Source organism: Puntigrus tetrazona, chromosome 9 (assembly GCF_018831695.1).
Source record: "Puntigrus tetrazona isolate hp1 chromosome 9, ASM1883169v1, whole genome shotgun sequence".
In the NCBI taxonomy this organism is placed as follows: domain Eukaryota; kingdom Metazoa; phylum Chordata; class Actinopteri; order Cypriniformes; family Cyprinidae; genus Puntigrus; species Puntigrus tetrazona.
The window spans coordinates 24470089-24485088 of record NC_056707.1 but is presented as its reverse complement, the minus strand read 5'-3'; the positions used below and the strand labels follow the sequence as shown (position 1 = coordinate 24485088).

The 15000-nt window shown below is 33.9% G+C and overlaps 2 protein-coding genes across 3 annotated transcripts in view; one reads left to right on the top strand and one right to left on the bottom strand.

Moving 5' to 3' along the window:
- cers6 (ceramide synthase 6) overlaps positions 1-534 on the bottom strand; it is a 36762-nt gene extending 36228 nt beyond the window's left edge. The window contains exon 1 of one of the 2 annotated variants that reach the window (XM_043249571.1): positions 73-534. In XM_043249571.1, coding sequence (XP_043105506.1) covers positions 73-242 — 170 coding nt within the window. In that variant the 5' untranslated portion in view covers positions 243-534. The remainder of the gene's footprint in view (positions 1-72) is intronic. The other variant, XM_043249570.1, reaches the window with a different exon arrangement.
- A 2467-nt stretch (positions 535-3001) lies between these two features.
- The window catches only part of stk39 (serine threonine kinase 39), a 56562-nt gene continuing 44563 nt past the window's right edge, over positions 3002-15000 (top strand). Inside the window, exons 1-5 of the mRNA XM_043249564.1 lie at positions 3002-3314; positions 9524-9636; positions 12076-12184; positions 12397-12538; positions 13499-13554. Of these exons, the coding sequence (XP_043105499.1) occupies positions 3209-3314; positions 9524-9636; positions 12076-12184; positions 12397-12538; positions 13499-13554 (526 nt within the window). The 5' untranslated portion in view covers positions 3002-3208. The remainder of the gene's footprint in view (positions 3315-9523; positions 9637-12075; positions 12185-12396; positions 12539-13498; positions 13555-15000) is intronic.

The following is a 15000-nucleotide window of genomic DNA, read 5'->3' as shown; positions in this document are numbered from 1 at the left end:
GAACCCTGAGTTATATGATGATGATGATGCTGGTGGTGGTGATGATGCTGCTGATGAAGACGTGACACGTACCTCTCAAAGACCAGCCGGATCATGAACACGCAGAACGCCAAAGGACAAGCCAGATACAGATCCTCGGCTTGCGGAAAGGTGGACTCGTCTGTGTTTTTCAAGTCTGCCCAGGTCACGTTGTGCGGGAGCCAGAAGCGCTCGTTCCAGAACCACGCCAGGATCCCTGCCATTTCCAGCGGATCTGGAGCCTCTCGACGCCCGCGCTGATGTGCAAAGTCGATGGCCGATGCGGCTCGCGACGCTCTTTCACGCCTGATCCGTTGCGGCTCCGGTGATGATGTTGGTGATGATGGAAGCGGGTTTCGCACCGCCCGTTTGTGTCGCGATCCTCCACTCGCTCCGATGTGGGGAAGCGGAACGCGGCCGACGCGCTCCTCCTCCGCGGCGCTGATTGGTCCGCGCGCTTGTCAATCACAAAAGCGTCGCTTAAAGAAACAGTTCGGGGAAAAAAAATAATAATTAAAATCCGCTGTCGTTATTTATTCACCCCCCAAAATTAACTTAAATGCCGTTTTAACATACTATCTATGTATTAAAATGTGAAGCACATTATAAGTCTGTGAAAGATGGGTTCAAGTGTAACTATATATATAGTATATATATATATATATATATTACCTCATTTGTACGTCGCTTTGGATAAAAGCGTCTGCTAAATGACTAAATGTATATATATATATATATATATATATATATATATATATATATATATATATATATATATATATATATATATATATATTTAAAAATACAGAGATAGTATGTTAAAATCGTATTTAGTTCCTAAGCACAGTTAAGTGCACTTAAAAAAAGAACTAAAAATATTAGCTACATTATAGAATGATATATAAATGCTTCATAATCAGTGTTTTTTTTTTTTGTGATTTTATGTTTAAAATATACTATTATAGTATTTATGTATACAATAATTATTTAATATCGTTGTTATTATACTATGGTTATTATTATATACTACTACTACTAATAATATACTGTTATTATACTATTTATTTTATAATTAGATTTTATTTTTAGATTTAGATATCACTTACTTTACCCAGATATATGTGCGCTTTTGCAATTTTTATCAGTTTTTTTTCTTTAGGTTAACCTTTTTTGTTCTGTTTTAGTGTTTGTTTACACCATTGTAATTTCAAGGCTGCGGTTTAAACGAATTTCAGCTAGTTGCCAAAGCAACACTGTAATTTTCGTTTAGCTCGTTTTTCATTTAATATGCATATTTTATGCTATTTATTTTAACTAACAAAAATGATTCAGATAGTTTATCGTTACGGGTGGTGATTTTAGATTTGCATTTATTTAATGTTTTATTGTGTTCTAACAAGCAACCAGTGTTTATCTGTGCGATTTTCATCTGGGATTTTTAATGAGTAGGCTATTAATGCGTTACTAATTTTTCTTTACGATTTACTCACGTGTAATTAAGCACTTTTTGTTAGCCTGGCTTCTTACAATAAACCCCCTATAAAATCAAGCATCAAAATAAAAGCACGTAACTACAGAGAGAGAGAGAGACACACTTTAGCTTTCAAATCTTATGAAACAGCGGCACCTGCTGGTCGACGGATAGATTTGTTTTTCCAATAGCCTGCCTTTTTTGCGTTGACTTAGTTTTACAGATCAGTTATTGTGAAATTCTTGATACATAAAGATAAAATCATCAAGATTTTACTTATGTTTAAAATGCAATTAAAGTGTTTTATAAGGCTGTTAGCTGTGTGTGTGTGTGTGTGTGTGTGTGTGTGTGTGTGTGTGTGTGTGTGTGTGTGTAAGAGAGAGAGAGAGAGAGAGAGAGAGAGAGAGAGAGAGATCATCATAGTATGACTATTAGAAAGCATAAACAAACAAACAAATAACAGGGCCTTTGACTCTTGTAAAGCATCAATAAATAAATAAATAACAGGTGCTTAGATTATTATAAAGCATAAATGAATAAACAAATGACATGGTCTTAGACTTCATAAATCATAAAAACAAACAAATAAATGAATAAGAGGGCCATATAATATTATAAAACCTAAATAAATAACAGAGCCTTAGACCTATAAATCATAAAAACAAACAAAACAAACAAACAAACAAACAAACAAACAAATAACAGGACTTTGAATATTATAAAGCATAAACAATCAAATAAATGAGTAACGGGGCAATATAATATTATTAAACTTAAAATATATAAATAACAGAGCCTTAGACTATTATAAAGCATAAATAAACAAACAAATAACAGGACTTTGAATATTTTAAAGCATAAACAAAGAAATAAATGAGTAACGGGGCAACATAATATTATTAAACTTAAAATAAATATATAAATAACAGAGCCTTAGACTATTATAAAGCATAAATAAACAAACAAATAACAGGACTTTGAATATTTTAAAGCATAAACAAACAAATAAATGAGTAACGGGGCCATATAATATTATACAACTTAATAAATAAATAAATAAATAAATAAATAAATAACAGAGCCGTAGGTTATTATAAAGCATAAACAAACAAACAAATAACAGGACTTGTGAATATTATAAAGCATAAACGAACAAGCAAACAAATGAGTAACGGGGCCATATAATATTATTAAAACTTAAATAAATAAATAAATAAATAAATAAATAAATAAATAACAGAGCCTTATGCTATTATAAAGCATAAATAAACAAACAAATAACAGGACTTGTGAAAATTATAAAGCATAAACAAACAAACAAATGAGTAACGGGGCCATATAATATTATTAAAACTTAAATAAATAAATAACTAAATAAATAAATAAATAACAGAGCCTTAGGCTATTATAAAGCATAAATAAACAAACAAACCAATAAATAAATAAATCTAGCTAACGTTACTAGATGCGCCAACGAAGGTCACCAAAGCACGTCACCACGGTCGCATTAATATTCATGAGCTGCTTAATATCCACGCAGCACGTCGTTGCGACACGGGCGCGCGCGCCATGAATATTCACGAGCTCAGCCCTCGCTGTAGTAGGATTCGCGATGTCTCTCTCCGGATGTGTTGATCGCAGGCGGTAGTGATCCAGCAGCAGCAGCGGCGGCGGCGGCGGCGGAGGTGAGCGAGCGAGAGCGACTCTCTCAGCAGCATCATGGCGGAGCAGAGCGACTCCCCGGCGGCCGTCCAAACCCCGCAGCCGGCGCTCACCACCGGCTGGCCCATTGTCAAGGAGGCGTACGAGCTCCAGGAGGTGATCGGTGGGTAGTCGCAGATGGATTTGAGCTTGTCAGAGGCTGCGGTTTGCCCCTTTGGTTCGGGCCTACCGGCTTTTTTCCCCCCCATATGATGACAGTAATGCAATGCGGATGTGAGAAGCGGAGCTTTCTTTCTCACGTTTTGGAGCTATTAGATGACAGCGCACGTGTCACGAGCGACGGCGCTTTATAATAGCACGTGTCCGGCGAGACGTCAGGCTGCGCCGCTGTTACACGCAGGGAAGGTTATTTTGGGGCAAAAAAAAGAAAAGTGCAAGCAAGTTTCGGGGCTTTGAAGTTGATGCACTGCGCAGGCTGGCGGATATCCAACACCGACAAACAGGAGCCGCCGTTATGATTTGATGTATTTTATTATCCGCGTTCCGAGTGCGCGGTGCATGCGTGCATCTTATCCGCGCTCGCACGCCTTCGCACTGCCTGCGAGATTCAAAGGTGTCGTTTGCTGCATGCGATGCGCTTGCGCTCGTCTCGCGACGCCCTCTGCCGCTCGGACCGGGCGCTTCTCGCTTCTTGCGAGCGCCTTAAGTCATTTTGGCAAATTCGGAAAAGTTCTACACGAAGATGTGAACGGCGGTTTTTGAGAAATGACATCGGGGTGACACGTTTGTGGACGTCCGGCGTGTTGATGTCGTGAAAGACGGATCCGTCGATTTATATATTTCTGTTTTTAATTAGAACCATGAAATAATAGTAGTCAGTGAAACTTCAGACTAAATATATAAATATCTAAAAAATAAATAAATAATTGCAAGCCAAAAATAAATAAATATTATATATATATATATATATATATATATATATATATATATATATATATATATATATATATATATATATATAATATACAATTATATATATGTATATATATATATATATATATTATATAATATGCAATTATTATATATATGTATATATATAATATAATATGCAATTATTATATATATGTATATATATTATATAATATGCAATTATTATATATATGTATATATATATATATATATATATATATATATGCAATTATATATATATATATATATATATATATATATATATATATATATATATATATATATATATATATATATATATATATATATATATATGATGTAATGATTGAAAGATAAACAATTAAATGTTCCTCAAAAGAATGATGATAACATTTAATACTTACATTTGAACATGATGTTTTCAAAATAATTACGTCTGGATAAACCAAAGTTCCAGTCCTGATCTTGAAATATTATGAAAGTTGACTGAAAGTTGACTTCATAAAACCTTTTTTTTTTTTTTTTTTTTTTTTTTTTTTTTAAGTAGACGTCAAGATTTAATTTAGTACTAATCAAGTATTCATTTCTTCACTACTTGTAAACACCGTTTTGATAGGAGACCGTAAAAGCATGCATGATATTTACAAGAGAAAAAACCTGGGGTGTAAACTTTCAAAATAATGATGGCATTTTAACTGCACGAGTGAACTTTTGGTAACACTTTATTTTAGAGTCTCAACTAGTTATTAGCGTGCATATTACTAGAATATTAGCCTCTTATTAGTTGTAATCAAGCACATATTAATGCCTTATTCTACGTCCCTAATCCTACACAATACCTACCGCACTATTAATAAGCATCTAATTAGGAATTTATTGAAGGGAAAAGTTGTAGTTAATAGCGAATTAATGTTCCTTATTTGAAAGTGTTGTCAAACTTTTCCTAATAACCAATAGCTGTTATTTTATGACATTTTATCCCTCTTTTTTCCGTTCATTGGCATTTCGCTGCGTTCTCAAATCCCCGAAAGTGTAGCTCAAACGGAGTCTGCTGTTGTTGATGGAGATGCAACGCTCCCGAGGTAAATAAAAGCAGAAACGCAGAGGGCTGTGAGCGCAGGGGGGGTCTAGATGCGCGTTAAAGCCGTACGCTATCGGCTGAGATAAGAGCTAGCGTTATCGGAGAGCTTCTCTATAGTTTCTGTGCACTTCTTCTGCTAATCGGTGCGGTGTGCGGTCAGGACCCCCTCCTTATCTGTCAGCCGCAGTTGGCAGTGTGTCACACACTCTCACGGTGTGAATAGCAGCACTGCGTTTGTGTTTATACTGCGTGTGTGTGTGTGTAGTCACAAATGTGATGTGTCATATCTGATGCGAAGCAGCCATTGGCTATTTGTGCATTACGTTTTAGGCATTAATTGTCTAGGAAATGTGGAATATTTTCAAACAGGCTCAGTGATGTGTATTTAAACTGAATTATTACACTGTCGTCTCATATTGTGTCACATATATATATACATATATATATATATATATATATATATATATATATATATATATATATATATGTATATATGTATATGTATATATACGTATATATATGTGTATATATATATATGAATGTATATTTACACACAATATGAGTGCGATTACCTAATGTATAATTACATATATATATATATATATGTATGTATGTGTGTGTGTGTATATATATGTGTGTGTGTGTATATATATATATATATGTATATGTGTGAAGAAAAGAAAAGGACTTGATCTTATTTGATTATTTTGTATTTTATTTTTAACCTTATAAATATAGTAAACAAAATATGACATATGAACAATTCCAATGTATGTCACATTTCACAGCTTGATGTGGACAAACTTTTCTAAAGTAACATCTCACAGATATAAAATATATCTCAAGTAAATAACAGGAAAAGAAAACTTAAATATGAAAATATAAATATGTAAACACTTTAAGGAAATATCAAACAGTTTTTTCCTTCAAAAATACAAAATATAAACAATTACAATTCTTTTATGAAAAAATTGAAAGTGATCACTTCTTGTTGAAAATATGAGGCCAAAAAAAATTAGTAAAAGTATTCAACATTACTGAGCTCCTGTTCAATTCTCTGTACGTTGTTGGCAACGCAACTTTGCTAAAGTGCTTGCGGCTCGGCGTTACAAAGCGGATCAAGGGTTTTGATTAGGTCTCGAAAACCCTTCTTTTCCACTGGTGCCATGTCTTTGCAAATATGCATCGTAATTGCATGGGTTATTTCTTTCCATCGTTTTGAGCTTTTTTCATACGGCACGGCTTTGGTAAAAGACTCAGCCAAAGTGGTTTGAACCTGAGGTAAACTTTTCTTTTTGGCTGACGGGCCGCTTGCTTGCATCTTTTGGCTTTGTTGTGGGTGTTTTTTTTTTTTTAAGGTGGTAAAACAGATTGCTTGTGCTACCGCTGCTAGTGAGTACATTAGCATGACACCGTTTGCAAATCACGTTTTTCTGCTCGTTATCAGATTTTGCAAACCCGAACCAAGTCCACACAACAGACGTTGCACCTCTTTTAATGACGAGTTCCTCCTCCTGCTCAGGATTTTCTTTTGAGCCCTCCTCCTCTGTTCGTTTCTCCTTTTCCATGTTTCACAACCTCCCAGCGTATCCTTCAGTCTTGCATTCAGCGGTTTGACCGGTCTATACCATTTCGCGGTATACACGGAATAAAAAAATCTTTTACGGTACACATTTCATTCCGCGGTAACGATATATACCGTCATACTGCCCAGCCCTATGTATATATATGTATATGTATATGTATATATATATATATATGTATATATGTATATGTGTGTATATATATATATGTGTATATATACACAACACTAAATAGATTAAAAATGATATCTATTTTAAGTAAATGTTGTTGTTTTTCAACTTTTATGTTCATAAAATAATATAATAACATCAAATAAAATATAACATCACAGTTTCATAAAAAATATTAAAACACACAACTGGTCTTTAATATTGACAATAAGAAATGAGCAGCATATTAAAATTAATAGAATTAAGAAATCACGTGACACTGAAGACTGGAGTAATGATGCTAAATGTGATGCTTAATACATCACAGGAATAAAGTATATTTAAAAATATTGTATATTGTAAGTATATATCAAAAATAGTTCTGATTTTACTGTACATTTTATTTTAAATATTGTACTTTATATAAAATATTATATATTATATTATTTAGTACTTTTAAACAATTAATCAAGATTATTTGCATCCAAAATAAAAAAATGTTTACAAAATATATGTGTACTGTGCATATATATATATATATATATATATATATATATATATATATATATATATATATATATATATATATATATATATATATATATATATATATATAAATAAATACACACTTGCAGAATATATTTTGAAAATGTTTAAATGTGTGTATATTTATATTCATGGAAATATATAAATATATATTCACATGTTTGACAGCACAATTATTATTATTATTATTATTATTACACAGTATAACTAAATAATTATATAATTATTTTAACTATATAATTATATAACTACATACTTATAATAATTAAATAGCATGATAGGATTAGCGGTACTTTTTTTCAGTACTTTGAGAGAATGGTAATTGCTGGCCTATATACATAACACCGAACACATTGACAGGAAAAAGTATGTGCTCCCATGGAGTTTCATTTCGCCTCACTTCCCGGTTCAGTCAATGACAGACAGAGGGTTTGTATGAAGATACTCCTGCCTCCAAAGGAAATTAGTTGTAGTCTGTTGATCAAGGACAAACTCAAAAGGAACTTCAGGCACAACCGAGCAAATATTCACAGCAGAAGTTGAATCATAAGTTAAAAAAACGGACGTTTGACTGCGTCCGCGGGGTTGACATTAAAGGACACTTGACACACTTTTTTGACTTGCGAGGTTACGAAATCATCTCTGAACGGCGTTCATCAACAAACTAAAACATATCTATAAATGGAGAAAGTTGAGCGCCGTGGGTGTCCCGCGAACAGGAAGCCACCGCTGTCCCAAAAAAAAACATTGTTGTACGTCAAAAAATGTGCGAAAAGGCACCCGGGCAGCTTGCCGTCATGCAGGGAGAAAGTTTATAAGATTTAGACAGTTTAGCAGGAGACTGAAGGCTGTGTGTTTGTCAGCTGAAGCTCGACAGAAGTCCGTAAATCACCACACGGGCATCAACAGCCAAAAAAATCTGAGTCCTGACCTCGACCTGACGGAGGTGCTTTAGATGACCTACAGAGATGGACAACCTGAAAATACTGGTTTTGTTTAGACGAGGCTATTGCTAAGTAAGGCCAGTTGGGCTGTAAAGAAATGAAGTAGTTTGTATCGTTATTTGCTTGAGCAGGCCGCGTTTGTCTATTCCTGATGAGTTGTCTGAGAACGAGATCGGATTTACATGGGAAATCCAAGGGTTCAGATCATTTTCCTTGCTGCTGGATTAAATGGAGTCTAATGATTGCAAATAATATGCACACAAAATAGCTGAATTCAAATGTAATTTAAGCACCTTTGGGGGTTTTGCGCATGATATTTACTCACGCACCTGGTCGATTTTGGCAACCGAATAGGCGAAATAACCGCTCTCATAATACCTGTAATCAATAATTGATAATATATAAATTAGCATATTAATATGATTTTAGAATGAGTACGTGACTGCCTAAAATTCAGCTTTGCGTCGCAAGAATGAATTGCATTATAAATTATGCTCAATTAGAAAACAATTGTTTTAAGTTGCAATAATAATTTATAATATTAAAATAAATGATTGTGTTTTTTATTAAATAAACACACATTGATTAATAAATAATTAGTGCTTTTGACAACAAATATATAATATATAAAATATATATATATATATATATATATATATATGTGTATATGTAGATGTGTGTGTGTGTGTGTATATATATATATATATATATATATATATATACACACACACACACACATATAGATATATATATAGATATATATAGATATATATACACACACATACACATATGTATATATGTATATGTAGTATATACAACAACATGCAAAAGAAATATATTTTTTTTATTTAATGTTTAATTGATTTAGATATAAGAAAACAACTTATTATATTGCAAACTTGTAGCATGCAATTCGTCAGTCCTGCAGTAAAGCTACTTATCACAGCGTCACACACGTCTATTATCAATCCTATAAGCACATCATATGATCAGCTGCACCTGCTGCGCACGAGCTTTTATATTCCAGAGGGCATGTTTACTGTCTGCCTTTCATCTAGAATAATGTCTTTGACACGGCGTGCGCTTTGTTCATTAGAGACGTGTATGCCGTGTTTTGCAGGTAGCGGAGCCACAGCAGTCGTCCAGGCAGCTCTTTGTAGCCCTCGACAGGAGCGCGTGGCCATCAAGAGAATCAACCTGGAGAAATGCCAGACCAGCATGGACGAGCTGTTGGTGAGGAACAACATAAAAACAGCTGTGTCTACTCACGCAGGTTCTGCCATACGCATGCATATGCATGTAAACACACACACACACACACACACACACGTTATATGGAAATGCAAATAGTTACAGGTAAATTGCAGTTTGCTTTTTTCGAGCAGCCTGACGGGGAAGGCATCGATCGGACAGACATCTTTTGGCTCCATCTCACCCGTTCGTTTTTATTATAGGCATTTGAAAATCCTAAAGTAGTTGTAGTTTGGCCCAACTTATGAGGATGAGTTTGTTTCTTCATCCAAAAAGATTTGCGTCGCATCATTTGCTCGGCGGCCGGATCCTCTGCGTTGAATGGGTGCCGTCAGAATGAGAGCTGAAAAAAAAACGCTCCAGTCCATCAGTTAACGTCTTCTGAGAAAATAAAGATGTTTTTATGAAACGCATCCACCGTTAATGTTTTAAACGTCTAATTTAACTTTCTATTCATCGGCGATTCCTGGAAAAACGGTGCACAGTAAGGGCTGCCTAAAATTTAGCTAAATAAAGTGCATTATAAAATACACTCAAAGAGCAAAACGGTTATTTTAAGTTGCAATAATAAAAAAATGTACATCACAGGAGTAACTTACGTTTTAAAAATGTATCCACGTAGAAAACGGCTACTTGAAATATGTAACAATATTTTACTGAAATTGTATTAAAACAAATGCATCCTTGGTGAACGATAAGAGACTTCTTTCAAAAATATTCTTAAAAAAAGGCTCAAATGAAATCTTTAGTCAATTCTCAATGTTGCGTGGGTTTGGTTGATTGCTTTTAACTAGAAAATTAATAAATCGTTTAAAATAATGTTTTGTAATCGAAATGTATAAAAGCGCGCGCCGTTGTTAAATCTTAATCTTAAAAAGTGAAGCCTTAAGTTTTTTAATTTGCGAAAGTGATTTGCCTCAACAAACAAACACAGATTTAATGACTGAACGAATAAATAACTTCTGTGTTAATGTGCATGTGTTGGTGTCGCAGAAGTCAATAACCATTAATCACATTTATCTGTGTGATAATTCATCATTAGCCGAGACGGGTAGTTTTGACTGCCCCGGTTTTTCAAAAATGTGTTTTATATGTGTCAGAGACGAACATGCTTCATGCTTCTCTCCCTACTGTAATCATTCTCACACACACACACCTCTCACTCCGACACTCACGACTGACTTGTTTTCCATTGATCTTTGTTTTGGTGCAGTGAGATTGGAAACTGATGGTTTGATTAATGACTGTTCTGTCACAAAAACAAGTTTATTCCCGGAGATGGGAATCCGCTCTAAACATCTCCCAGATTTCCTCTCAAATTGGCTGACACAGAAATATGGTTCGCGTAAATTTATGCTGAACCCCGACAGCACGCATGTAATGTACTTTTTCAATTTTCTTCAGGTTTGCATCCTGCGGTCTTTTTTGTTAAAGCCTTATATTACTGGAATATGTGAAGTGACTTGATCAGTTGCATGCGGACCTGCTTCAGCTGAACAGGTTTTACTGCACATGTTCATGCATGAATTCTGCTCTGAAATAAACCGCAAAAACACTATCAGTATTGAAGATTTGATTGCCACTGCCATATTTGTTTGATATTTTCACAAGTGAAGTTTCCTTGTTAGTATGTCTTATACTATAAAAACAAAAATGTATATTTATAATGATGTTGATTTAAATTTATATATATATATATATATATATATATATATATATATAAATAAATAAATAAATACATGCAAATATTTTCTACATATAGATTGTGTGTGTGTGTGTGTATATATATATATATATATATTGTTCACAAAAATGTTTATTTTGGATGTGATTAATCATTGCCCAGCACTAAATATAACAAAATAATGGAAGATAACAGAAGAATTAACATGCTTATTTTGCTTTCAAATAATTTAAATAATTTACAAAGAAAATATATTTTTTAACAATCGCTCGAATTGATTGTTGAATCAAATAATTGAAATGTACAGTGATTTCATTCCATGATTGAAGTGATACATGCAAATCAATCAAACTTTTTCCAACTTTTACATTGCATTTTTAATTAGTTTCTTATCATACAGTATTTTTTTTTTTACCCAAATGCTAATAATATACAGTTACAATTAGTAAAAAAATTAGTTTTTCCTATACGGTAATGAAATTAGCAAAAAATGGGAATAATCGTTATTTACATGTTTTGTCAAAAATAATTAAACAAATAAAGTCATGAACATGGTTTGGTGTGAAATATTTTCTGGCCTTAATAGAATTATTCTATTCTAATTTCAATTATAAATCGGTTCAAACGTTTTTCTATCTCTACCACTGCAATTACTTTGATGTGCATGCTTTATAAAGCGCACGCACGTTATTAAAGACGTCCATTATAAAGCTAGACACCTCGATCTGTCTCCGCAGAAAGAGATTCAAGCCATGAGCCAGTGTAACCATCCAAACGTGGTCACCTACTACACCTCATTTGTTGTGAAAGATGAACTTTGGCTGGTCATGAAGCTCTTGAGTGGAGGTGAGAAAAATATTTTCAGTCAACTACGGACGTTTTCGGCATTATATGCGTTGTTTCACCAATGAAAATAAGCTTATTTTTGAAAATGTTTTGCCTGAGACGTTCGCCGGTGTTTTATTTCTTTGAAACAGATGTCGCTTGATTCACTGTATGTTATATGCATGCATTAATTTGTAGATTTGAATAATTCTGAATCCTTTTTATTCATCCAGGATCAGTGTTAGACATCATAAAGCACACATTCAACAAAGGGGAGCATAAAAACGGCGTCCTAGATGAATCTACAATAGCAACCATATTGAATGAAGTCCTGGAGGGATTAGATTATCTCCACAAAAATGGACAGATTCACAGGTAAAGAAAAAAAGTGTATGCATGCCTCCTGAAAACTTCCTCGACTTCCGGCCATTCAAGATGTAGATGATTTTGTTTCTTCACCTGAAAAGATTCGGAGAAATTTAGCATCGCATCAGTTGCTCACCGATGGATGCTCTGCTGTGAATGGGTGCCGTCAGAATGAAAGTCTGAACAGCTGATGCAAACATCACAATAATCCACAAATCATCCAGACCACTCCATCAATCAAGATCTCGTAAAGCAGAAAGTTGTGCGCTTGTGAGAAACAAATCCGTTATTAGCACATCTTAACTTCAAGCTGTTATTTTTCTGCAAAAAAAGTGCTTTCTTAAGTGCTCTCGTCTGAATCAGGGGAGAAATATGCACAGCACTGTTTGCAACAAGGTTGACCTTTTTCGCTGGAAGAAGCGTTAATATGGATTACGGACTCAATAAAAACATTTTAAAATGAAAAATGGATTTTTATTTTACAAATACACTTTTTCCATTCACAAGATGCTAACTGATGGACCGGATTATTGGATGGATTATTGTGATGTTTTTATCAGCTGTTTGTGCCGACGGCACCCATTCACTGCAAAGCATCCACTGATGAGCAACTCGCATTTCTCTATATTAGTTTCAATGAAAACGCATCCTCGAGGTAATTTTAAGCATATTTTTGGGTGAAGTGTCCAAATGAGATGCAAAGCGGGCCAGTCTTTACGCTGATAGTCTGTTTTTTTTTTTTTTTGTTCCGTGAGACTAGTGTAACATATGATTTAATTAAGTTTCTCTGCATGTTAAGTACTGGAAAATACTAATGAGGTCTTTTCCCTCCAGGCCATCGCCGCTGTAATAACGGTCTGAAAAATTCATAAACATGCGGATACGTTCTTCAGCCGCTGGCGTCATTGTTAATGTTTAAGATTGTAATAACCCGTGACGTGTATGCGCTTTGTCTCGGTCTGACCTCAGGGACGTGAAGGCTGGCAATATTCTACTGGGTGAAGATGGATCGGTGCAGATCGCAGGTTTGTAGCTTCGCTCGAATTAACATGTAGATTTTCCGAAATGTTTTGATCCGGGTTTTTTTTTATCGTCTCGGCACGACCACAAACATCTTGGCATTTAACATCTCCGGAGTTTTTCACGGGGTTAAATATTTGACAAATGCACAGCTTGCAAATTACGTTCTTCGCATGCAAAGTGAACATTTACGTAGATGTCTTCCTGTTTAATTGTAGGGGTAAGATAGCAGGTGAAATTAAAATTAAAACACGTTTAAATCAATTTTTTTAATCCTTAACTGATTTTGACCAATGCTTTCTTAATTCAATCGCGTAATTATTGCAGCTCTTTAAGAAGTTATTTATAGCACCGAAGTAATTAGGATTTCTTTAGCTGTAAAAATCCTGCTTTAATTAATACTGGTTGTCAATCTGAAAAGCAACATTTATGGGTCTTTAGAGAGATTATATTGCTTTTTAAATCATGGTAATTAGCTTTAATTATACTAACTATAAAAGCAATAACCTAGCTGTGATTTAATCGGCAAGTAAAGCCACTTTAAGCACTTTTTTAAATTTCTTTCATTGAGGTTAATTATGTTTGATTATTAAAAGATAATATATTCCACACTTTTGTTCTCCGTTTCGTTTTGTTTTGTGGATTCGAGCGTTAGAGCGGCGCAAGAGAGAGCAGAAAGACAGGCCTGAGACACATTGATTGTAGCGTGGAGAAGTGTTAAATTCCCGAAATGAGGCTTTTTCCGTCCCTGGGGGGAAACTGGCTGATCTAGTTCTAGAATATTGATCGTTTTATGTAACAGGGGTTTCCACTGGTGACCTTGGCTAGGCTTTGTTTAGATCGTACTTCACATCAGAGATTTTTCTATTGAAATGTTGGACAGACGGGGTTTGGCTTTTTTGTATTTTTTTCTTTATCTAAAGGATGTGTCCCGGTGCATTTTCAACCCATAAAAATAAATACGATAAGATTTAACATAACAAAAGGCCTATTTTTAGGGCACTTTTTTGTGCGCATTGTGAAATAACTTTATGAAGTTAAATGTAATAAACACACATTCTTAAATTTGTTTTAACACACACATACACACGTTAAAAAATATATTATTTTATATTATTTCTTTGACACCACTTACATTAAATAAATGTGTATATATATATATATTTGCCAGTAAGTTTTACAAAAATGTGTGTGTGTGTGTGTGTGTATATATATATATATATATATATAATTTTATGTAAGTGGTAATATAGAAATAGTAATATAGAAATAATATAAAATAATATATATTTTTAAACACTATGTGTGTGTACTGTGAGCATTTATTATGTGTGTGTGTGTGTGTGTGTGTGTGTGTATATATATATATATATATATATATATATATATATATATATATATGTGTGTGTGTATATATATATATATATATATATATATATATATATATGTGT